General features: G+C 35.5%; 2 protein-coding genes across 4 annotated transcripts; one reads left to right on the top strand and one right to left on the bottom strand.

Annotated features, from left to right (window-relative positions):
- Positions 1–202: 202 nt before the first annotated feature.
- Positions 203–3,743, bottom strand: LOC115759725 (protoheme IX farnesyltransferase, mitochondrial). The gene is made up of 4 exons (XM_030700744.1): positions 3,583–3,743; positions 3,305–3,521; positions 2,557–3,243; positions 203–518 (listed from the first exon to the last, which is right to left on the bottom strand). The coding sequence occupies exons 1-4, from the start codon at positions 3,661–3,663 to the stop codon at positions 277–279; spliced, it is 1,227 nt and encodes a 408-aa protein (XP_030556604.1). The 5' UTR covers positions 3,664–3,743; the 3' UTR covers positions 203–276.
- LOC115759724 (GATA zinc finger domain-containing protein 10) lies at positions 3,549–25,543 on the top strand. 3 transcript variants are annotated; one of them, XM_030700742.1, is made up of 17 exons: positions 3,549–3,604; positions 17,856–18,031; positions 18,089–18,202; positions 19,077–19,226; positions 19,555–19,641; positions 20,258–20,476; positions 20,532–20,676; positions 20,736–21,644; positions 21,837–21,998; positions 22,155–22,190; positions 22,927–23,133; positions 23,670–23,951; positions 24,007–24,068; positions 24,130–24,205; positions 24,415–24,831; positions 25,077–25,238; positions 25,308–25,543. In XM_030700742.1, exons 2-17 carry the CDS (start codon positions 17,924–17,926, stop codon positions 25,448–25,450), a joined length of 3,279 nt encoding a protein of 1,092 aa, XP_030556602.1. In that variant the 5' UTR covers positions 3,549–3,604; positions 17,856–17,923; the 3' UTR covers positions 25,451–25,543. The 3 variants fall into 3 exon arrangements, with proteins under 3 accessions (XP_030556602.1, XP_030556601.1, XP_030556603.1); XM_030700741.1 differs by lacking the exon at positions 3,549–3,604 and adding an exon at positions 15,682–15,870; XM_030700743.1 differs by lacking the exons at positions 3,549–3,604; positions 17,856–18,031; positions 18,089–18,202; ... (2 more) ...; positions 20,258–20,476; positions 20,532–20,676 and having other exon boundaries at positions 21,154–21,289; positions 21,361–21,644.
- The last annotated feature ends 1,130 nt before the right edge of the window (positions 25,544–26,673 follow it).

The raw sequence follows: 26,673 nt of genomic DNA, 5'->3' as shown, positions 1-26,673 counted from the left end.
AGCAACTGATCGTCAACGCACGGTTGCAGCTGGCGCATATATTCAAACTTATGCTAAGAGGGCTCCTTGCCCTTACTTAACTTCAATAATTCGAAACATTGGCAACTATAAAAGAAATTACCCATTCATAAACAAACTATTAGAAAACTTAAGTAACTAATAATTACGAGCACATATTGACCACAAGTTTTTAATTTAAAGTTTTGTTTATTAAGTTAGAATAAATATATTCTAATTACATCTAAAGGAATTACAATAAAGTTGGTGCATCAAAGATCAACTTGAACCAACTGTTACCTTCAGTGGTATTACATTTTCCAGGCTGCCTGATGGCGAGGTAGTAAAGCGGGACACATAAGAGTCATCACTTTTCACGTGCTTTTCTTCCACATTATCCTTAAAATACCAATTTTTTTTGTTGGCCAGGAACAGTAGCATGAGGGCAGGTAAATGTATTAATGAAAATCTGAACAACTTTCGGGAGCTTCCACTGTCAGATTTGGAGTTAAATTTATAAGCTGAAATTAAAAAACGATAGATTCTTAATTATACTCTATTAAGATTTTATTCTATGAGCTATTAACTAAATAAGTTTTTAAGAAACTAGTTTAAGAACATCCTTGTTTTTTATTCAAAATAGCTGCGAAATCATTTTTAATCTGTTACGCTAGTTTCGCAGATTGGAGCACTTGTATTTGTTAAAGTTTGACTGTGCGAAAGGTGCACGTTAGAATATCAAAAAGGATTTTTTTAAATTGATTTCGGGACCTGGCCAAAATAAATCACAACAGTACCAATTAACGCAGGAACTTGGCTGGCTTCAATTAAGACAAAGAGTGTTATAGATACTACAGGAGTTATACTATCATGAAGTGTAATAGGAATCTATAATTCAAACGATTTTAATATTTAGCCGATAAGAGGTTACAATTTACAGTAGCATGAACAAATACATTATTCGTACACTCGTTTTTTTATTATTTATTTTTGATAAAATGATTGAGACTTTTGTAAATATCAACATGTTGATAATGTATAGGCAGAAAAATGAGGTAAAATGGGCCCACAATAAATTAAATTTGAATTGCAACTTTTAGTCACATCAAAGGATTATCTCTATATATAAAACTGTTTGACTTGACTGATTGGCGATCAACGCAGAGCCCAAATCGTAGTTACATTATGTTATGAAAGTGCACGTTAAGACGGAGTTTCGGCAAAATCCACCCGCATGTATTGTTTACCATCTGATCGGTCTCAAACCCATTTTTAAAGATCTTGGTTCAAATTCATTTGAGGGGTGTTCCACACTTTTCGCAAAGTATATTCGACCTTGCTGAATATCGGGGTCAAAGATTTGGTGAATGACGTTTGTTTCTAAATACATATATGCATGTTTGTTATGTTTATATGCCAATAAGCATGCATGTATGAATGTTCAGATTCCTACATGCATGCATGAATGCATACATACATACATATAAATACATATGAATATGCATATACAAATATACATGCATGTTTCATATATATGCATGCATGCTTGTACATATTTACATATATGCATGCATGTTTGTACATATTTACATATATGCATGCATGCTTGTACATATTTACATATATGCATGCATGTTTGTACATATTTACATATATGCATGCATGTTTGTACATATTTACATATATGCATGCATGTTTGTATGTAAATATGCAAACAGGCATACATATGTACATACACACATATATATGTATACATACATATGTACATGTGTACATATGTACATACATGTGTATACACATTCATATGTACATACATGCATACATAAATACATATGTACACACGTGTATACATACATATATACACAAACACACAAATGTACATGTATACAAACAAAAAAATAAATGTACATACATACACTCAAAAAAAAAAAAAACACAAAAAAAAAAAACACTACACCACTGGCTAGGCATGAAAATCTGCAGAGCCTACTTTAATTCTTGAGAATCGAGGAGGAGAGCACTCGGCAGAAATTCGTTGCATTTAAATTTGCAGCACAGCGACAAATAAGCTTGGTCAGCGTTTGGCATTAGAAAACAAAGATGTATGAATACATACATATATTTGTATATGCATACATACACTAACACACACACACATACATACATACATACATACATACATATATACATATATACACACATGTATTAATTATATTCCTTCGTACAAAATTCGACCCCTTTCCTAGAATTTATATACAGATTAAGTACATTTAATTTTATGGGTATTGCCTTTCTTCTTTCCCATTTCAACTATTGGCTTAGAATTCTTTTAAGCCATTTATAAATTGGTTTGATTTTCCAAAGTTATGGCGAAACTATATATTCTGTTAATTAGTATTATAGTAAAAGCATAGCTGACACAATCTGAAATTGTATTTGTTTTATCAATAGGCCGAACTTATACAGCATATTAGCTGAGAAAGCTCGTAATTTGTTCTTCTAATCTGATTATTCCTATCTAAAATGAGCAACTTATTTCTACCATAAATATTCACTTACCTAGATAACAAAAGTAAGCATTTAAAGGCAACGTCTCCAAAGCAAACCAATAATTAGTAACATCAGCAAGGGGAGCTACCAGAGACAGTCCACAAATCGCGAATGCATAACGTAATGCAGTTCGACGACAAAGGCCCGGGTTGGTAACAGCCATCATGCGATAGCCGGCTCGCGAATAATCCGGACGCAGGTTCCACGACAGGGCATTGAAATGGGGGAACTGCCACGCGTACAGTATTCCGGCAAGAATCATTGCGCCCGCATCCAGAGTTCCTGTGCAACCTGCCCAGCCCATCAGTGGCGGTATTGCCCCAACAATTGAGCCTATCCACGTGTTGGCAATACTCATTCGCTTCATTGGCGTATATATTGAGGTGTAAAGAAACAGGTTACCGGCGCCCAATGCTGCTGTTAACCCGTTGACACCAAAATACAGCAAACATAGTCCTGACGTCGCTGATACAACTGCGAAACTAACCGCTTTGAGCGGAGTTATTTGGCCAGTTACCAACACGCGGTTTTTCGTCCTCGACATTTGTGAGTCAAAGGGAACTTCATGATATTGGTTGATGGCATTTGCCGCTGCTGAAACCAAGCCTGTTCCCAATGTGCACATTGCAAATGTGGTTAAATCAAATGCAGCCGGTGCCATGGCATATCCGCCCATTGCCGTTATGACAACTAATGCTGTTGGGAAAATGTATTAGTTTGTTTTTTTTTTTAAAAAACACATTTTAAATCAACTTACATGTCAAGCGAAACTTGGAAAGTTTTTTATATTTACTAAGAACTTTGTCGTCATCTAAATATGGGCTCGGCATCCATGGACATTTCTCTACGGATATTTTTACATTTTCTGATTTCTGTTGATTTAATATGCTGGAGTGACCAGAGTTATTAGATGATGGCACGTTTCTTGCATCCTGTAATTTTGTGCTCGCCGAAGATCTTGCGATTGTCGAAAACTAAGAATTGTACAACTATTTTGAGTACCAGCACGTTGCATAACAATTTCCAATATCTTACCCGAAAAAATTGTACTTGTGCAGTAAGTATGTGTGTTGATAAGCACTCGATTGAACTAATTTTATAATACGCGCGAAACATTATATATTTTGTTTTGCTGCTTAATATTAAGTATTTAAATCATATTTTAAAGTTCTTATTCTTAGGGCTTGGATTAGATATGTGCAATTTGCACTCAGCACCCCAATTGTATCAGGTATTTAAAAGTAACTAGTTACTGTGCATGTTAATACAAAAGTAATAGTGACAGTGAGAATAAATAATAATGTAAAATAATAAGGCTGAACAGAATGCAAGTAACTTTTTAGTTTATTGGGACCACAGTATACGAAGATCATTTATTTGGTTGATACATACATAGTTCTCTTTTATTTATTACGTGTCGGCCTATCGTTCGAACGTCACAAATAATCGCACGATACTTTACTAAATTTGCACATAACTAAACAGCTGACACCGAAATGTACACTAAGCGACAAAACAAAGGTAAATATATTTACTAACATAAAATCGGAAGTTGGTGGCTTTGCTGTTGTTGTGGTGCTAATCATTTTTCTTATCCCACCACTTTTTAATTCCAGATTTCAGATGCCATATATCCGAACGGCATGGCCCTGTCTGTGTCTGTCTGTGTCTATATAAGATATTTCAGGATGAGATTTGACCGAGTTATGGGGGTGGTAATTTTTGAGCCATGTCTATATACGAATCTTGGGGTAAGATTTGGACATAAATTTCGACCAAAAAATCGGTGTTCAGATTTGAATGCCAGATTATTCTAGAGGGAAAACCATGAAGAAAAAGCCAAACTTCATGAAAATCGGATGAGATTTGACCGAGTTATAGGGGTGGTAAATTTTGACCCATGTCTATATACGAATCTTGGGGTAAGATTTGGACATGAATTTCGACTAAAAAATCGGTGTTCAGATTTGAATGCCAGATTAATCTAGAGGGAAAACCATGAAGAAAAAGCCAAACTTCATGAAAATCGGATGAGATTTGACCGAGTTATGGGGGTGGTAAATTTTGACCCATGTCTATATACGAATCTTGGGGTAAGATTTGGACATGAATTTCGACTAAAAAATCGGTGTTCAGATTTAAATGCCAGATTAATCTAGAGGGAAAACCATGAAGAAAAAGCCAAACTTTATGAAAATCTGATGATATTTGACCGAGTTATGGGGGTGGTAATTTTTGACCAATGTCTATATACGAATCTTGGGGTAAGATTGGACATAAATTTCGACTAAACAATCGGTGTTCAGATTTGAATGCTAGATTAATCTAGAGGGAAAACCATGAAGAAAAAGCCAAACTTCATGAAAATCGGATGAGAGTTGACCGAGTTATAGGGGTGGTAAATTTTGACCCATGTCTATATACGAATCTTGGGGTAAGATTTGGACATGAATTTCGACTAAAAAATCGGTGTTCAGATTTAAATGCCAGATTAATCTAGAGGGAAAACCATGAAGAAAAAGCCAAACTTCATGAAAATCGGATGAGAGTTGACCGAGTTATAGGGGTGGTAAATTTTGACCCATGTCTATATACGAATCTTGGGGTAAGATTTGGACATGAATTTCGACTAAAAAATCGATGTTAAGATTTGAATGCCAGATTAATCTAGAGGGAAAACCATGAAGAAAAAGCCAAACTTCATGAAAATCGGATGAGATTTGACCGAGTTATGAGGGTGGTAATTTTTGACCCATGTCTATATACGATTCTTGGGGTAAGATTTAGACATGAATTTCGACTAAAAAATCGGTGTTCAGATTTGAATGCCAGATTAATCTAGAGGGAAAACCATGAAGAAAAAGCCAAACTTAATGAAAATCGGATGAGATTTGACCGAGTTATGGGGGTGGTAAACTTTGACCCATGCCTATATACGAATCGTGGGGTAAGATTTGGACATGAATTTCGACTAAAAAATCGATGTTAAGATTTGAATGCCAGATTAATCTAGAGGGAAAACCATGAAGAAAAAGCCAAACTTTATGAAAATCGGATGATATTTGACCGAGTTATGGGGGTGGTAATTTTTGACCCATGTCTATATACGAATCTTGGGGTAAGATTTGGACATAAATTTCGACTAAAAAATCGGTGTTCAGATTTGAATGCTAGATTAATCTAGAGGGAAAACCATGAAGAAAAAGCCAAACTTCATGAAAATCGGATGAGATTTGACCGAGTTATGGGGGTGGTAAATTTTGACCCATGTCTATATACGAATCTTGGGGTAAGATTTCGACTAAAAAATCGATGTTAAGATTTGAATGCCAGATTAATCTAGAGGGAAAACCATGAAGAAAAAGCCAAACTTCATGAAAATCGGATGAGATTTGACCGAGTTATAGGGGTGGTTAACTTTGACCCATGTCTATATACGAATCTTGGGGTAAGATTTGGACATGAATTTCGACTAAAAAATCGGTGTTCAGATTTAAATGCCAGATTAATCTAGAGGGGAAACCATGAAGAAAAAGCCAAACTTCATGAAAATCGGATGAGATTTGACCGAGTTATGGGGGTGGTAAATTTTGACCCATGTCTATATACGAATCTTGGGGTAAGATTTGGACATGAATTTCGACTAAAAATCGGTGTTAAGATTTGAATGCCAGATTAATCTAGAGGGAAAACCATGAAGAAAAAGGCAAACTTTATGAAAATCGGATGATATTTGACCGAGTTATGGGGGTGGTAATTTTTGACCCATGTCTATATACGAATCTTGGGGTAAGATTTGGACATGAATTTCGACCAAAAAATCGATGTTAAGATTTGAATGCCAGATTAATCTAGAGGGAAACCCATGAAGAAAAAGCCAAACTTTATGAAAATCGGATGATATTTGACCGAGTTATGGGGGTGGTAAACTTTGACCCATGTCTATATACGAATCTTGGGGTAAGATTTGGACATAAATTTCGACTAAAAAAAAGGTGTTCAGTTTGAATGCCAGATGGATCTAGAGGGAAAACCATGAAGAAAAAGCCAAACTTCATGAAAATCGGATGAGATTTGACCGAGTTATGGGGGTTGTAAATTTTGACCCATGTCTATATACGAATCTTGGGGTAAGATTTGGACATGAATTTCGACTAAAAAATCGATGTTAAGATTTGAATGCCAGATTAATCTAGAGGGAAACCCATGAAGAAAAAGCCAAACTTTATGAAAATCGGATGATATTTGACCGAGTTATGGGGGTGGTAATTTTTGACCCATGTCTATATACGAATCTTGGGGTAAGATTTGGACATAAATTTCGACTAAAAAATCGGTGGTCAGATTTGAATGCTAGATTAATCTAGAGGGAAAACCATGAAGAAAAAGCCAAACTTCATGAAAATCGGATGAGATTTGACCGAGTTATGGGGGTGGTAAACTTTGACCCATGTCTATATACGAATCTTGGGGTAAGATTTGGACATGAATTTCGACTAAAAAATCGGTGTTCAGATTTAAATGCCAGATTAATCTAGAGGGAAAACCATGAAGAAAAAGCCAAACTTAATGAAAATCGGATGAGATTTGACCGAGTTATGGGGGTGGTAAACTTTGACCCATGCCTATATACGAATCTTGGGGTAAGATTTGGACATGAATTTCGACCAAAAAATCGATGTTAAGATTTGAATGCCAGATTAGTCTAGAGGGAAAACCATGAAGAAAAAGCCAAACTTTATGAAAATCGGATGATATTTGACCGAGTTATGGGGGTGGTAATTGTTTACCCATGTCTATATACGAATCTTGGGGTAAGATTTGGACATAAATTTCGACAAAAAAAAGGTGTTCAGTTTGAATGCCAGATGGATCTAGAAGGAAAACCATGAAGAAAAAGCCAAACTTCATGAAAATCGGATGAGATTTGACCGAGTTATGGGGGTTGTAAACTTTGACACATGCCTATATACGAATCTTGGGGTAAGATTTGGACATGAATTTCGACTAAAAAATCGATGTTAAGATTTGAATGCCAGATTAATCTAGAGGGAAAACCATGAAGAAAAAGCCAAACTTTATGAAAATCGGATGATATTTGACCGAGTTATGGGGGTGGTAATTTTTGACCCATGTCTATATACGAATCTTGGGGTAAGATTTGGACATGAATTTCGACTAAAAAATCGATGTTAAGATTTGAATGCCAGATTAATCTAGAGGGAAAACCATGAAGAAAAAGCCAAACTTTATGAAAATCGGATGATATTTGACCGAGTTATGGGGGTGGTAATTTTTGACCCATGTCTATATACGAATCTTGGGGTAAGATTTGGACATAAATTTCGACTAAAAAATCGGTGTTCAGATTTGAATGCTAGATTAATCTAGAGGGAAAACCATGAAGAAAAAGCCAAACTTCATGAAAATCGGATGAGATTTGACCGAGTTATGGGGGTGGTAAATTTTGACCCATGTCTATATACGAATCTTGGGGTAAGATTTGGACATGAATTTCGACTAAAAATCGGTGTTCAGATTTGAATGCCAGATTAATCTAGAGGGAAAACCATGAAGAAAAAGCCAAACTTCATGAAAATCGGATGAGATTTGACCGAGTTATGGGGGTGGTAAACTTTGACCCATGTCTATATACGAATCTTGGGGTAAGATTTGGACATGAATTTCGAATAAAAAATCGATGTTAAGATTTGAATGCCAGATTAATCTAGAGGGAAAACCATGAAGAAAAAGCCAAACTTCATGAAAATCGGATGAGATTTGACCGAGTTATGGGGGTGGTAAATTTTGACCCATGTCTATATACGAATCTTGGGGTAAGATTTGGACATGAATTTCGACTAAAAAATCGGTGTTCAGATTTGAATGCCAGATTAATCTAGAGGGAAAACCATGAAGAAAAAGCCAAACTTAATGAAAATCGGATGAGATTTGACCGAGTTATGGGGGTGGTAAACTTTGACCCATGTCTATATACGAATCTTGGGGTAAGATGTGGACATGAATTTCGACTAAAAAATCGGTGATCAGATTTGAATGCCAGATTAATCTAGAGGGAAAACCATGAAGAAAAAGCCAAACTTCATGAAAATCGGATGAGATTTGACCGAGTTATGGGGGTAGTAAACTTTGACCCATGTCTATATACGAATCTTGGGGTAAGATTTGGACATGAATTTCGACTAAAAAATCGATGTTAAGATTTGAATGCCAGATTAATCTAGAGGGAAAACCATGAAGAAAAAGCTAAACTTCATGCAAATCGGATGAGATTTGACCGAGTTATAGGGGTGGTAAATTTTGACCCATGTCTATATACGAATCTTGGGGTAAGATTTGGACATGAATTTCGACTAAAAAATCGGTGTTCAGATTTAAATGCCAGATTAATCTAGAGGGAAAACCATGAAGAAAAAGCCAAACTTCAAGAAAATCGGATGAGATTTGACCGAGTTATGGGGGTGGTAAACTTTGACCCATGTCTATATACGAATCTTGGGGTAAGATTTGGACATGAATTTCGACTAAAAAATCGGTGTTCAGATTTGAATGCCAGATTAATCTAGAGGGAAAACCATGAAGAAAAAGCCAAACTTCATGAAAATCGGATGAGATTTGACCGAGTTATGGGGGTTGTAAACTTTGACCCATGTCTATATACGAATCTTGGGGTAAGATTGGGACATGAATTTCGACTAAAAAATCGATGTTAAGATTTGAATGCCAGATTAATCTAGAGGGAAAACCATGAAGAAAAAGCCAAACTTCGTGAAAATCGAATGAGATTTGACCGAGTTATGGGGGTTGTAAACTTTGACCCATGTCTGTATACGAATCTTGGGGTAAGATTTGGACATGAATTTCGAATAAAAAATCGATGTTAAGATTTGAATGCCAAATTAATCTAGAGGGAAAACCATGAAGAAAAAGCCAAACTTCATGAAAATCGGATGAGATTTGACCGAGTTATAGGGGTGGTAAATTTTGACCCATGTCTATATACGAATCTTGGGGTAAGATTTGGACATGAATTTCGACTAAAAAATCGATGTTAAGATTTAAATGCCACATTAATCTAGAGGGAAAACCATGAAGAAAAAGCCAAACTTCATGAAAATCGGATGAGATTTGACCGAGTTATGGGGGTTGTAAACTTTGACCCATGTCTATATACGAATCTTGGGGTAAGATTTGGACATGAATTTCGACTAAAAAATCGATGTTAAGATTTGAATGCCAGATTAATCTAGAGGGAAAACCATGAAGAAAAAGCTAAACTTCATGCAAATCGGATGAGATTTGACCGAGTTATAGGGGTGGTAAATTTTGACCCATGTCTATATACGAATCTTGGGGTAAGATTTGGACATGAATTTCGACTAAAAAATCGGTGTTCAGATTTAAATGCCAGATTAATCTAGAGGGAAAACCATGAAGAAAAAGCCAAACTTCATGAAAATCGGATGAGATTTCACCGAGTTATGGGGGTGGTAAATTTTGACCCATGTCTATATACGAATCTTGGGGTAAGATTTGGACATGAATTTCGACTAAAAAATCGGTGTTCAGATTTGAATGCCAGATTAATCTAGAGGGAAAACCATGAAGAAAAAGCCAAACTTAATGAAAATCGGATGAGATTTGACCGAGTTATGGGGGTGGTAAACTTTGACCCATGTCTATATACGAATCTTGGGGTAAGATGTGGACATGAATTTCGACTAAAAAATCGGTGATCAGATTTGAATGCCAGATTAATCTAGAGGGAAAACCATGAAGAAAAAGCCAAACTTCATGAAAATCGGATGAGATTTGACCGAGTTATGGGGGTAGTAAACTTTGACCCATGTCTATATACGAATCTTGGGGTAAGATTTGGACATGAATTTCGACTAAAAAATCGATGTTAAGATTTGAATGCCAGATTAATCTAGAGGGAAAACCATGAAGAAAAAGCTAAACTTCATGCAAATCGGATGAGATTTGACCGAGTTATAGGGGTGGTAAATTTTGACCCATGTCTATATACGAATCTTGGGGTAAGATTTGGACATGAATTTCGACTAAAAAATCGGTGTTCAGATTTAAATGCCAGATTAATCTAGAGGGAAAACCATAAAGAAAAAGCCAAACTTCAAGAAAATCGGATGAGATTTGACCGAGTTATGGGGGTGGTAAACTTTGACCCATGTCTATATACGAATCTTGGGGTAAGATTTGGACATGAATTTCGACTAAAAAATCGGTGTTCAGATTTGAATGCCAGATTAATCTAGAGGGAAAACCATGAAGAAAAAGCCAAACTTCATGAAAATCGGATGAGATTTGACCGAGTTATGGGGGTTGTAAACTTTGACCCATGTCTATATACGAATCTTGGGGTAAGATTGGGACATGAATTTCGACTAAAAAATCGATGTTAAGATTTGAATGCCAGATTAATCTAGAGGGAAAACCATGACGAAAAAGCCAAACTTCGTGAAAATCGAATGAGATTTGACCGAGTTATGGGGGTTGTAAACTTTGACCCATGTCTATATACGAATCTTGGGGTAAGATTTGGACATGAATTTCGAATAAAAAATCGATGTTAAGATTTGAATGCCAAATTAATCTAGAGGGAAAACCATGAAGAAAAAGCCAAACTTCATGAAAATCGGATGAGATTTGACCGAGTTATAGGGGTGGTAAATTTTGACCCATGTCTATATACGAATCTTGGGGTAAGATTTGGACATGAATTTCGACTAAAAAATCGATGTTAAGATTTAAATGCCACATTAATCTAGAGGGAAAACCATGAAGAAAAAGCCAAACTTCATGAAAATCGGATGAGATTTGACCGAGTTATGGGGGTTGTAAACTTTGACCCATGTCTATATACGAATCTTGGGGTAAGATTTGGACATGAATTTCGACTAAAAAATCGATGTTAAGATTTGAATGCCAGATTAATCTAGAGGGAAAACCATGAAGAAAAAGCTAAACTTCATGCAAATCGGATGAGATTTGACCGAGTTATAGGGGTGGTAAATTTTGACCCATGTCTATATACGAATCTTGGGGTAAGATTTGGACATAAATTTCGACTAAAAAATCGGTGTTCAGATTTAAATGCCAGATTAATCTAGAGGGAAAACCATGAAGAAAAAGCCAAACTTCAAGAAAATCGGATGAGATTTGACCGAGTTATGGGGGTGGTAAACTTTGACCCATGTCTATATACGAATCTTGGGGTAAGATTTGGACATGAATTTCGACTAAAAAATCAGTGTTCAGATTTAAATGCCAGATTAATCTAGAGGGAAAACCATGAAGAAAAAGCCAAACTTCATGAAAATCGGATGAGATTTGACCGAGTTATGGGGGTGGTAAACTTTGACCCATGTCTATATACGAATCTTGGGGTAAGATTTGGACATGAATTTCGACTAAAAAATCGGTGTTCAGATTTGAATGCCAGATTAATCTAGAGGGAGATTTGACCGAGTTATGGGGGTTGTAAACTTTGACCCATGTCTATATACGAATCTTGGGGTAAGATTGGGACATGAATTTCGACTAAAAAATCGATGTTAAGATTTGAATGCCAGATTAATCTAGAGGGAAAACCATGACGAAAAAGCCAAACTTCGTGAAAATCGAATGAGATTTGACCGAGTTATGGGGGTTGTAAACTTTGACCCATGTCTATATACGAATCTTGGGGTAAGATTTGGACATGAATTTCGAATAAAAAATCGATGTTAAGATTTGAATGCCAAATTAATCTAGAGGGAAAACCATGAAGAAAAAGCCAAACTTCATGAAAATCGGATGAGATTTGACCGAGTTATAGGGGTGGTAAATTTTGACCCATGTCTATATACGAATCTTGGGGTAAGATTTGGACATGAATTTCGACTAAAAAATCGATGTTAAGATTTAAATGCCACATTAATCTAGAGGGAAAACCATGAAGAAAAAGCCAAACTTCATGAAAATCGGATGAGATTTGACCGAGTTATGGGGGTTGTAAACTTTGACCCATGTCTATATACGAATCTTGGGGTAAGATTTGGACATGAATTTCGACTAAAAAATCGATGTTAAGATTTGAATGCCAGATTAATCTAGAGGGAAAACCATGAAGAAAAAGCTAAACTTCATGCAAATCGGATGAGATTTGACCGAGTTATAGGGGTGGTAAATTTTGACCCATGTCTATATACGAATCTTGGGGTAAGATTTGGACATAAATTTCGACTAAAAAATCGGTGTTCAGATTTAAATGCCAGATTAATCTAGAGGGAAAACCATGAAGAAAAAGCCAAACTTCAAGAAAATCGGATGAGATTTGACCGAGTTATGGGGGTGGTAAACTTTGACCCATGTCTATATACGAATCTTGGGGTAAGATTTGGACATGAATTTCGACTAAAAAATCAGTGTTCAGATTTGAATGCCAGATTAATCTAGAGGGAAAACCATGAAGAAAAAGCCAAACTTCATGAAAATCGGATGAGATTTGACCGAGTTATGGGGGTTGTAAACTTTGACCCTTGTCTATATACGAATCTTGGGGTAAGATTTGGACATGAATTTCGAATAAAAAATCGATGTTAAGATTTGAATGCCAAATTAATCTAGAGGGAAACCATGAAGAAAAAGCCAAACTTCATGAAAATCGGATGAGATTTGACCGAGTTATAGGGGTGGTAAATTTTGACCCATGTCTATATACGAATCTTGGGGTAAGATTTGGACATGAATTTCGAATAAAAAATCGATGTTAAGGTTTGAATGCCAAATTAATCTAGAGGGAAAACCATGAAGAAAAAGCCAAACTTCATGAAAATCGGATGAGATTTGACCGAGTTATAGGGGTGGTAAATTTTGACCCATGTCTATATACGAATCTTGGGGTAAGATTTGGACATGAATTTCGACTAAAAAATCGATGTTAAGATTTAAATGCCACATTAATCTAGAGGGAAAACCATGAAGAAAAAGCCAAACTTCATGAAAATCGGATGAGATTTGACCGAGTTATGGGGGTGGTAAACTTTGACCCATGTCTATATACGAATCTTGGGGTAAGATTTGGACATGAATTTCGACTAAAAAATCAGTGTTCAGATTTGAATGCCAGATTAATCTAGAGGGAAAACCATGAAGAAAAAGCCAAACTTCATGAAAATCGGATGAGATTTGACCGAGTTATGGGGGTTGTAAACTTTGACCCTTGTCTATATACGAATCTTGGGGTAAGATTTGGACATGAATTTCGAATAAAAAATCGATGTTAAGATTTGAATGCCAAATTAATCTAGAGGGAAACCATGAAGAAAAAGCCAAACTTCATGAAAATCGGATGAGATTTGACCGAGTTATAGGGGTGGTAAATTTTGACCCATGTCTATATACGAATCTTGGGGTAAGATTTGGACATGAATTTCGAATAAAAAATCGATGTTAAGGTTTGAATGCCAAATTAATCTAGAGGGAAAACCATGAAGAAAAAGCCAAACTTCATGAAAATCGGATGAGATTTGACCGAGTTATAGGGGTGGTAAATTTTGACCCATGTCTATATACGAATCTTGGGGTAAGATTTGGACATGAATTTCGACTAAAAAATCGATGTTAAGATTTAAATGCCACATTAATCTAGAGGGAAAACCATGAAGAAAAAGCCAAACTTCATGAAAATCGGATGAGATTTGACCGAGTTATGGGGGTGGTAAACTTTGACCCATGTCTATATACGAATCTTGGGGTAAGATTTGGACATGAATTTCGACTAAAAAATCAGTGTTCAGATTTGAATGCCAGATTAATCTAGAGGGAAAACCATGAAGAAAAAGCCAAACTTCATGAAAATCGGATGAGATTTGACCGAGTTATGGGGGTTGTAAACTTTGACCCTTGTCTATATACGAATCTTGGGGTAAGATTTGGACATGAATTTCGAATAAAAAATCGATGTTAAGATTTGAATGCCAAATTAATCTAGAGGGAAACCATGAAGAAAAAGCCAAACTTCATGAAAATCGGATGAGATTTGACCGAGTTATAGGGGTGGTAAATTTTGACCCATGTCTATATACGAATCTTGGGGTAAGATTTGGACATGAATTTCGAATAAAAAATCGATGTTAAGGTTTGAATGCCAAATTAATCTAGAGGGAAAACCATGAAGAAAAAGCCAAACTTCATGAAAATCGGATGAGATTTGACCGAGTTATAGGGGTGGTAAATTTTGACCCATGTCTATATACGAATCTTGGGGTAAGATTTGGACATGAATTTCGACTAAAAAATCGATGTTAAGATTTAAATGCCACATTAATCTAGAGGGAAAACCATGAAGAAAAAGCCAAACTTCATGAAAATCGGATGAGATTTGACCGAGTTATGGGGGTTGTAAACTTTGACCCTTGTCTATATACGAATCTTGGGGTAAGATTTGGACATGAATTTCGACTAAAAAATCGATGTTAAGATTTAAATGCCACATTAATCTAGAGGGAAAACCATGAAGAAAAAGCCAAACTTCATGAAAATCGGATGAGATTTGACCGAGTTATGGGGGTTGTAAACTTTGACCCATGTCTATATACGAATCTTGGGATAAGATTTGGACATGAATTTCGACGAAAAAATCGATGTTAAGATTTGAATGCCAGATTAATCTAGAGGGAAAACCATGAAGAAAAAGCCAAACTTTATAAAAATCGGATGAGATTTGACCGAGTTATGGGGGTGGTAAACTTTGACCCATGTCTATATACGAATCTTGGGGTAAGATTTGGACATGAATTTCTACCTTTTTCGCTAATGTTGCGAGCTAAATTTTCCAAATGCGGATGGAATTTCCCGCAATCCCAAAATTAACAAAAAAATATTTTCATCATTTGCGGACGCAATCTAGCAAAAAAAAAAATAATTGACAATCGCACCATTTTTCCGAGTAACACTTTTATTATGTCAAATTAAGAGATGCAATACTACCTCTATTGTTAAAGGCGACTCATACTTAACCAATGTTAATTCATCGATATATTTACATTCGATATTTTCTACATATTTACCACATTTCCTATTTGTTCATTATCAGTCTGTCTGCTTTTCTCTTTTTGTTTCGTTCACAACCCTGGTAATCGGACCAATTTCTGAAAACTATTCGGGATAACATTTCGTTAAGAAATTCGTAGCTACAAAACCACAATAAGTATACAGAATGGTTGTTGGCCTAAAACAATAGGACTGCGACCTACACACACCTTTGTATAAACGTCGACCAAATACTTAAATATTTGTGTATGTATTAAACTTCGTATTTCTCTTTTGATTCACCAAAATATGCATACATACATACATACATGCAAATGTATGCTTTTATATATGTATGTCATTAACAGTATTTGGACAGTTCTATTGTTTCATTGTGTCTTCATATATGAACTATACATGCATACCTAGCAACCTTCAGGCATTAAAATTATTATTTTGCACTGTCAAAACAGAAATATTGTCTGCATGTATTACGTGTTAAATATGTGTACTTACATATGTATATCGAATTCAGTTTATATATGTACATACATAGGTGTTTATATACTTCAGACGATTTGTGTTTTGCAATAATAGTGGTTTCTTTTGTCGATCCGCAGTTGCAAACTTTGATTACACATGTATGACAACAAAACAAATTAATAAATATATATCGACTAATGATAAAAAAAATAGCAATTGGATTTCAACAACGAGCATATCAGAAAATTAGCAGCATAATTCATTATATCAGACTGTTTTGATTTTGTTTTGCACTGAATGCATGTAGTTGCAATTGTGAATTCCTAAATTTGCTAAAATGTTAACAAGGTGTCAATCCATTTGAAACAGTTATAATAAACAATGTGTGTTATGGAATACAATCTATTCATGCAGAAGCAACTTTAAACAGTTGCTTTACAGTGATGTTAACAGAAATGTTATAGTACGCATATGAAATTGGTGAAGTGCTGATTAGCATTATTTTTTAATTCAAGCAAATTTGTATATTTTACGGAATTGGCTAAAAGGGTTATTAATTAATAAATGTGAAACTTATAAATGCCGAGTTTGGTCAAGATATCAGAAAAACGACAATACAACAACTTAAGATTGGACCGATCGTTCCTATGGCAGCTATATGATTTAGTGGTCCGATTCTGTTTTACACTAGAAGCATAGTAAAACTAATATTTTCCGAGTGTGGTCAAGATATCTTGATCAATAAAAAAGTTGTTTATACTCTTGTACCTACACCGATTGTTCCTATGGAAGTTATATGATATAGTGGTCCGATCCATATGTATTGCGTGCAACAGAAAGAGGGACTCCTGCAAAGTTTCATGACGATAGCTTTAAAACTTAGAGACTAGTTCGCATAGAAACAGACAAACCGACTTGGCTATATCGACACGGTTGTTGATACTGATCAAGAATATATATATTATTTATGGCTTTGGAGATGTCTCCCTCTATTCCCCTCTAATACCCTTTGCAAGAGTTTAAAAATACTGTCATTCATTTTATGTGGATCAGGTCCCGTATCGCTTTCATTTTTCTTCGGGTCCAAAACTCGCTTGCCTGCTCAGAGAGCAAGAGAGATTTTACCATCTTAACTTACATTCAAACGGGTAAAGAGGCTGTAATGCATGCCTTTGGGCAAGTATGTGACATACACTTCTCCGACCTTATAAAGCATATATATTTTACCCATCAACTGCCGAGTTAATTGAGCTATGTGTGTTTAACTGTCAGTAGACATTACACATCTGGCTTATTTCATATAATCAATTACATTCCGCTTTTCCACAAAATCAAGAAGAATCGGATTTCTTATTTCGTCTTTTGTCAATATTATATATTTAAAAATTAATGACTAGCCATGATTTGGATTCAATCTAGGTTCTCAGGTTCACGAAACGATCTTAAAGGAAAGGAGTTGGTTAGAAAAAAACTTATTCAACGTGGTGGCTATAAAAGCATCAGGTGCACCTGGAGTGTCGCTTAAAACCATGAATAATGTATACAGCGTAGCAATTGCGTCTTCTTTTCGCGAATATGATATTAACGCATAAGGGAAAAAGTTACAAATAAAAGACCAGAAAAAAGAAAAGTCACGATTTTTGCTCCCATAAATTATTCCTACTCTTAAATAAATTACTGAGTCAGTTTGACATAAAGTTTCATCCACTGTTCTTTCTATTTGTCCAACTTTATATACTTAATTCTTATAAATAAAATTTCATTTTCAGCTACTATAAAACATCTGATTTTTAAAACGGATATCAGTATAAAGTGTATAACTATTTCCAACAAAATAATGAACGGCTTGGCCAATAGTAATGATGACTCCGTAGAGTGTCCATTGTGTATGGAACCCTTGGAAGTCGATGATCTGACTTTTTTTCCATGCACTTGTGGATACCAAGTAAGTCTTATTTAATTTATGATTATATGGCCTGTAAATGCCTATTTTTAATTACAGATTTGTCGATTTTGCTGGCACAGAATTCGTACCGACGAAAACAAACTATGCCCAGCATGTCGGAAAGAATATCCAGAAAATCCAGCTGATTTTAAACCCCTTACACAAGAAGAAGTAAGTAATGTTTCGTTGATGGGATATTATAACTTTATGTATATATTTGACGCATTACCACGTAATATACAGAATATAAGAAATCGTTTGATTAGAACTGCCATAAATATATCTATCGGATACTGATCATATTTAGAAGAAATGGTTCTCAAAGAACAATATCTAATACATATTTTGAAGTTTATTGACAGAACATTTAAATGTTTAATATGAAACTTTAGAATGGAAATAATTTTACTATCCACTTTTATAAATTTTAATGTCGATTTCTCTTTGCGGCTTAACGAACATGTTAAATTATAATAAATTAAATTATATACGCGATTAATTTTAACGAAGCTGGACTGATCAGATCGGTGGCGATTTTGTTGCTGATGTACTTATTGTTAGATTAGATTACAAGTTGCCAATACGCCACATGCAAATATTCTTTATCAGGCATGTGGATTTTAGTTGTGTTTACTTTTATAAACTCTCTCTATACAAATACCTATGGTGTCCTGGCACTTAGATTAGACTAATGTCAAACTGCTCAGTCCTTGTATTTGTGGAAGACTAATGGCTGACGATATTCAGTAGATATTTTAAGTGGAACTATTATCCATTATGAAGCGATTGCACGATTGAAAAATGCTGCGCAAAGAATAAATGAAAAAAGTACATATAAAAGTTTTTGGTTTATCATCCCAACGACTTCAAAATCATTAAGAATGCAGATCAAAATGGTTCGGGTAGATTACAATTATCCTCGGGCGAGAACTATGTTAAAGTTTTAGCACTACCGTGCACTACCAGCTACTTTATATGTTTATATATAGTGTAAAATGATTTTAAAAACATTAAATTAATTAAATATTTAATTTTACCTTGTCAGATGATTGCCTTTAAGTCCCAGAAGCGGCAGAGGGACCAACAGCGCAAACAAAAGATAACTGAAAATCGGAAACACTTAGCAAACGTTCGTGTGGTTCAAAAAAATTTGGTATTTGTTGTTGGCTTACCGCCGCGACTTGCAGACGCCGACGTAAGTATGAAACCAATTTTAAGAAATATGTATATTTGTTATTCCTTTATAGAGGGTAACGCGTTGAGGGAGTCAATTCTCAGCCATCAAGTAAAAAGCCAAAGCTTATCTTTTGAACATTAGAAAACGAACTTTGCACTTAAAAGGCGAACTACTTCATAATATATTTACCCAAAACCGAATCTAATTGGTCTACCATACAATATGGCCCCCTTTCGAACAAACGCTTACAAGGAAATTTAATTCTCGGCGTGCCGAGAGGATTACTATTTACCAACAAAATATTTTTAATATTTCCATATTATTCATTTTTTTCCTTTTGTAATAGATATTAAAAAAACACGAATATTTTGGAAAATACGGAAAAATTCATAAAGTGGTAATAAACCCAAGTACAACCTACGCTGGAGTACAGGTAAGCGCTACTGTCATTATACCCTAAACCCATTGAAAATGGGTATAATTTTTTGTGGAAATGTATGCATCAGGCAGTAGGAAGCATCTCCGATCCCATTAAGTATATATATTTTTCAGTATCTAGCTAAATCCGTCCGTCCCTTTGTATTAACGCAAGGATATCTAAATCTAAAAGAGCTATAGACGGATATTTTGATCGTAGGTCCTCTTAAAGCCCGCGCAGGGCGACTTTGTTTCCTATAATCGATAACAGGATCCGTATCGAACCAGTCGATACCAATCGATTTTGAAGCACAATTTTTTTTTCTAGAAAACCTCGCAGGGTTTAAGAACTAGTCAACAAATTTTACATGTAATTGCTTGAATAGTATATATAAATCAAGTATTTTTCATTTTATTTCGGTTGGTTATGGGTTCGAGTCCAATTAAGGAAATTTAGTTTTTCATTTAAGTTCATTTTATTACTCGTAAAGTAAGCGATCTCGTAGTTGGAGCTGCATTAAGTGTTTGTAGAAAAGGGTTCAGGGTATCCCCTACTTAGTTACTCCCGACAGAGCCCCTTACTTGTTTTATATAAAAATAATATTCCTAATCACCACAAAATCCATTTAAAGGGCCCCTCGGCGTCGGCATATGTCACTTACGTACATAATCCGGATGCACTGCGAGCTATACAAAGTGTAAATAATATAATGATAGATGGGCGGCTAATCAAAACCAGTCTCGGAACAACAAAATACTGCAGCCATTTCATGAAGAATCAACAATGTCCCAAAGGCGACTGTATGTACTTACATGAGTTGGGTGACCCGGAAGCTAGTTTTACCAAGGAGGTATATGGAATATACCAAATTTATAATGAGACATATTAATATTCAAGCGTTATAGGAAATGCATCAAGGAAAGCATCAAGATTATGAAAAACGACTACATGATGTGTTAATTGCAACTTCTGGGGTAAACAATGTGTCTGGAATTGGGGTATCTGCCAATGGTGCAAATGTAGGTGGAAGCGGATCTTCAAAAGCAAACGGTGAAACACTTTTTGTATTTTACAAATTACTAGACCAATAACAGCTTTTTCTGTTGCAGCTTCGGTAGCGATGTCGTCATCATCATCTTCGACATCTTCAGTATCAATTACAAATACTTCTACTTCAGCAAATTCACAGCAAAAAGAGTCGTGGCCGAGCTTGTCAGTTTCACCTATCAATAGCAAGGAAACTTTAGGAAGTGCCTCCAATGGGAATGGAAAAAGTAGAAAGGAAAAGTCTCGAAATGATAAAGGCCGTCATGAAAAAAACAAAACTAAAAGCAAAACAAATGCGTACGCCAATTCTAATACATCCAACAAGGAAAACTTTATTCCTGATTCCAGGAGTAATACACACACAACATCTATAACAACAGATTCAACAGAAGACCCAGTTGCCTCTTCAACGAAAATAGAATTAGGTTCTGCCAGCAACCGACCAAAAACAGAGCGTAACAAGGAAAAGGGTTCTTCAAACCGTGCCTCTCTTGCAAAAGAGCAAAGCGAAAGTAAGGAAACAGTTCAAAACACTTCGGCTGAAGTCGAAAGGCAGTTGAAAAATCCTGATGATGGTCCCAATACAAGCAAAGATATGGGCACGATCAAGCTCAAGGAAAGTACCAAAAAGTTTTCATTACCACACAGGTCGGCATCTAATGTACATCGCTCACTTAGCACTAGCAGTGAAAACAGTGATGATCACTTATCCGAAAGCAGTACAAGTGAAAAGAGTTCGCCTGCAAATTTGAAGACGCAATCCAATGGTTCAACTGAGGATGTACACAAAGATATTGAGATCGATAGAAATATCGAATTGGAAAGTGGATCGGATGATGTTTTGTCAACAACAAAAACAGTTAACTTTCATAAAATGTGTGATTCCAAAGTTAAAAACAGAGACGAAAAAAGTCCAGATGGTACGGAAATATTAAATATTGGTGAAACTGACAGCACAAAGGATGTATCGGGTATGTTGTAATTAATTTCGCATTTGTTTTATCAATCTATGTATAATGCCAGCTGACCAATATGATGTTTGACTTTACCTTTGTAGGCAATTATAAGGGCAGTATACAATTTATTAAAAATTAAATCAGCCTAGGTTAAGTTTGTTTATTAAAATTGAAAAACTAATTTATATTACACATTTGATGTTTCAGATGCTCTGTTCAAATTAAACATGTTTGATGACAGCAACAGCTTCTTCTCATCGTCTCCCACATTGCAGCAGTCACTACTTTTAAGAAACAAAGTAGACGGGGATGTAAGGCAGCCTCAAGTAAACAGCGTAACAAATTCACATTTGCCAGATTTGCTTAATGGTAATATGCTTAGAATATATTTCTTATTAATATTAAGTATCTTTCATCTACACTGATTTAAAAATTCAATTACTTGCAATTATTTAAATAACCCTTTTGATCTTTCTATATCATACTTGATCGATGACAATCATCATGGCCGCGTGGACAAATCAGGAATTGATGGATACCAGAATCCAGCGAACGCAAATGGTAAATATGTTTTGTTTTTTTCACAATATCCATTTCAAAAATTATATAATATAATTTGATTGCAAGCCTCTTCTAACTTTTTGTTGGTTTGCAAGTCTCAAAATAACATTCAGGGCTGCCGAACTTCTGCAGATTGTAAAACCTGTTTTGGCAAATGAATCAGCTGTTTTTATACCCTGAACTCATTAAAAATGGGTAAAAAGGGTAGAATGTATTTGTGCAAATTCATCTAATAGGCATCTTCTTCTTACTCAAAGTATATATATTCTTCAGCATTAATAGTCGAGTCGATCTAGCCATGTCCATCGTCTGTCCGCATGAATGAACGCAAGAATCTTAGAACCTATAAAAGCTGGAGGCTTGCAATTTGGAGCGTGGGTCCTCCTACTATATGTTATTTTTCGATAATCGACATATTGCCCCGTTTCCAAAAAATCGAAAGTATGGTTTAAGAGCTGGATCTCTTAAAATTTACAATTTACTGTTAAAAGTTTCATCACGATCGAGTAAGAAACACAGAAGTTATTTAGGAAATTGTGATGTATTTAATTTGTTAATAATGTAAATATGTTATGTTCTGTAGTAAGCTCAGAAAATGATGTGCGGGGAAAATATAAATATATTGGATGAAAGAAAATAACCTAGACCTCGAGCCGATTTAGCCGTCAACTAAATAAATATTTGTTATGCCTAGTTTAAAGCAAAGTTTAAACAAAAATATTGCAATTTTTTCCAGAATGGGAGGAAGCCTTTAAGAATGTAATGTTGCGCAACAACCGGCAAGTAGAAGAGCAAGTTCTGCATCAGCAGCATCTACAAATGCAACAACAACATCATCATCAACAAGTACTAAAACAGCAGGAAGAATTTCTTCGCATTCACGAATTACATAAAAGGAGCAATTTAGCAAATAATGCTGGAATTTCTCATACCACTCACAATGGTAGGTTTTATTGGCGTAGTACAAGAATTAAGGAGTCACAATCTTAAAGAAGTTTAAGAAGCTTTTAAAGCAAATGTAATGGTTATTTAGTTTCTTATTTTGTTGCTTTTGTAATAATTAGAAGCGGGTAAGGGCATTATTTTGGCAGGCGAAAAACTCGCATCGTAAATTTATTTTGATCGATAAGTTTAAAATTGCACGATATATCGATATCGATTAAAATGATTATCTTGTTTTTGGTATGGTTTGGGAGAGTAAAATATTGTTATGAATCTCTAACTTTCGTAGATTCCAAGTAACAGTCGGACATTGCTAAATCGACTAAGCTCGGCGTGCTGATCATGCCTGCTACATACGTTTGCATAAAATATTTATATCAATAGAGTTTAAAAAGTGATATTTTTAAAATCCCGATTTGTGCATGAGTTAATTGGGGTTATCTCTGGTTATTGAAAGGAATCCAAAAATGAATATATATCAATTAAAAAATAATAGAAGTATATTTTATTTATATATAAACCTCTTTTGTTTTATAGATTTTCCAAGCCATTATTATAGTGCTGATAATGAGGCGAATAGAACCCAAATTCATGCAGCAGTGCATCCACAGCACATCGTACAGCAACCCGATGAAAATCCTAACTATGTAAATAATATATTCGGCGGAAATATGTCAAAGTTTTTCGACTTTCACAAAAGTCAACAACAAATACACCAACAGTACATCAATGGACAATCTCTGCTGAGTAATTCCGATTCTCATCGATTGGCTATATTTTTGGAGAATAACCGTGCTAACCCTGCAGTTTTTGACAATGGTAATTAGAATTTCGGTTAATTTCGACAAATAAGAAAAACATTTTTTAATGTCAGGCATTTTGGCCCAACAATCGCTGATGCAGAAACAAAGGCTTATGGGAAATTTCGATAAAACAGTAAGTTTACAAGTTTGATATATATCGGAGTTTCTATAAAACTACAATTTTTGTTTTTCAGTCTTCAAACCAACCACAAAACTTACATTCGCCACAAAATCGGTTTTCACAAAGCTCTTTAGCGGACGATGACCTAGGTAATATTTGAATTATTTATTAAATTAAGAAACAATCACTGGCTCAAGTTCAAAATAGGGCATCTCATTCAATAACTATGTATAACATATATATGACGATGATGATTATGCATTATGTCTGCGTTAATGAGCTACTAATATTAGTTAGTACTACTAGTTAATATTATTTATGGGTTACTAAACATAATATATATCTTTTATCATATTAGGATTCGACCCGTTTATTGAAACACAAAAGGGATTAGCAGAGCTAATGGAAAATGAAGTTGTTCAACAGAATATTAATGGAATTGCTGGACCAAAATTACAGCAGCAAGCACAAGCTTCCCATCAGCAACTTCTTGATAATATGCAGCGCGCCCGAATGCCTCCTCCTGGTTTTAATCATATGAATACCTTAGGATTTGAAGGTGCAGCACGAGTACACTCGAGTAAACTTTTTCCTTTTATTAATATGCCAAGCAACTCGGTTGGAAACAACGCTACCCAAGGAGAACAACAACATCAAATCCAACTGGCAACTAACTGGAACAATCATTTGGCAACATTGCATCAACATCAAGGACAGCCTATGAGTGACTCCCATTTGCAGCATCAAGTCGCCCAAACTAGCATCCAAAATAAAGGTAATCATATATTAATAAAATATCACTATATTGATAAAAATAGATTAGACCCTTTTAAAGTGATAATTTGCGGACGCGCTCATTACTGCAAAAATCGATATTTCACCATTGTGTTTTCACCATTTTTTTTTTACAATTCATTAAATAAATAATAATAAATATTACTATTATCATTATTTATGCTAGTCTAAAATGGTCTTTGAATGTTTGAGTAAAAAAATCTTTAAAATGTACTTTACAAATAGGATATAGTAGCAATGACTGGACTGCAATGGATCCAGCTATTTTGTCTTTTCGGCAGTATTCATCTTTTCCGCATCAAGCTCAAATGCCACCTCATCAACAACAACAACAACAAGACCTATTTATGCAACATTTGGCTCAAAATCACCAGCAAAACGGACAAGGTAAAAATTGGAATATATTTTGTACTATATATATTTAAGGCTTTAACTAATATATTTTGTTTTGGATAGGTTTCGGTAATCAATCCCAACAAGTGCTTCCGGGTATGAACGTGCCTAATAATATGATCAATGGACAGTCGTCATCTCAGACACAGGTAAACGCAAATGTTCAGGGAATGCTGGAGTTCTTAAAAAACCGCCAATTTGTTTAAAAATTAATGTCTGAATATTATAGATTGGTTTACCTGTACTACTTATAAAATACTTATTGTAATACAAACATAGTGAAAAAATCGAATATAACAAATCGAAAAGCTTTTGGTTTTTTTACTCTAAAATCTGGGTAGACGGATATATATATGCATTGCAATTATATAAAAAACATATAAATATAAGCGTATATTCGCGACATTTTGTTCCGACTGGAGGTCCTGCAGACGCAATATCAATAGAAGGTATGGGGTAAATGTGCGGCATTCCAGGGTCAACAGACCGGCTCAGGCGCTACCAGACATATCACGCGCATAATATACAAAGCTGCTGCAACAGCCATGTGACAACAAAAGTGAAAGTCATATTCACCACATGCGTCAACTCGCTTTACTATTCCAGTAGCCGCTGAGAGACCGGGAACTGGTTAAAATAATGTAGTGGAGTTTGAATGGATGAGCTGCGCCAAGAGTGCATAGAGGGTGAGAGGAATATGGGTCGCAGGGACAGAGGTGGACATGCACAGAAGTCACGCTATCCGCAAGGAGCGAAGGCAATCAATTTGATCAGGACTGTTTGTTATAGGTGCGGGAAACTGAAAATTCTGTGCCCACAGTGGGAAAACTGTCCGGGAAACTCCAGAGGAAGCGCGATGATAGCTGAACAGGCGCGTTCAATGCCGGCGCCCAAGGGAAAAGCAGGAAAGGAACAATAAGGATAAGAACTAAGATACGGATGAGGAAATTGTTTAAGAAACAATCTTAAGAGGCTTACCATGTGACGAACGTGTTCGGACATTCACGTCGGGCCGAAATAGAATTTTTGGTGAGCGCCAGCTAAAAGGAATGACTCTGGTCATCCGACAAGTGGAATCGGGTTGGGTGGGTGAATCTCTATGGAAAGCCAAGGCCGCGTCGATGACGCAATATGGGGAAGTGAGCTGGATATCTGGGAGTTGTCTAGGGAGGAAAGTATAGAGTTGGAGGCAGACATGCGGGAGTCTTAGTTCTTTGATCATAGTGGAAAACAAACAATCGACTTGGTAGAAGGGGCCCAACCGTTCAAAAATCGACCGTACCCTTTATTGCCAGCGATGTGATTAATGTTGAGCTTGGGAATAATAGAAGAGTGCAATAACTCATGGAATATTCGCGATTTTTTTAAAATTAGGCGCCATATTGTGACGGGCGCGCTTAGTTCCCTCTGGGCCGCGCCTTCTGGCCCA

Source organism: Drosophila novamexicana, unplaced genomic scaffold (assembly GCF_003285875.2).
Source record: "Drosophila novamexicana strain 15010-1031.04,08,12 unplaced genomic scaffold, DnovRS2.1 tig00000387-arrow-pilon, whole genome shotgun sequence".
NCBI classification, from domain to species: domain Eukaryota; kingdom Metazoa; phylum Arthropoda; class Insecta; order Diptera; family Drosophilidae; genus Drosophila; species Drosophila novamexicana.
The sequence above is the reverse complement of the archived record's forward strand: the minus strand, read 5'-3'. Positions and strand labels throughout refer to the sequence as shown.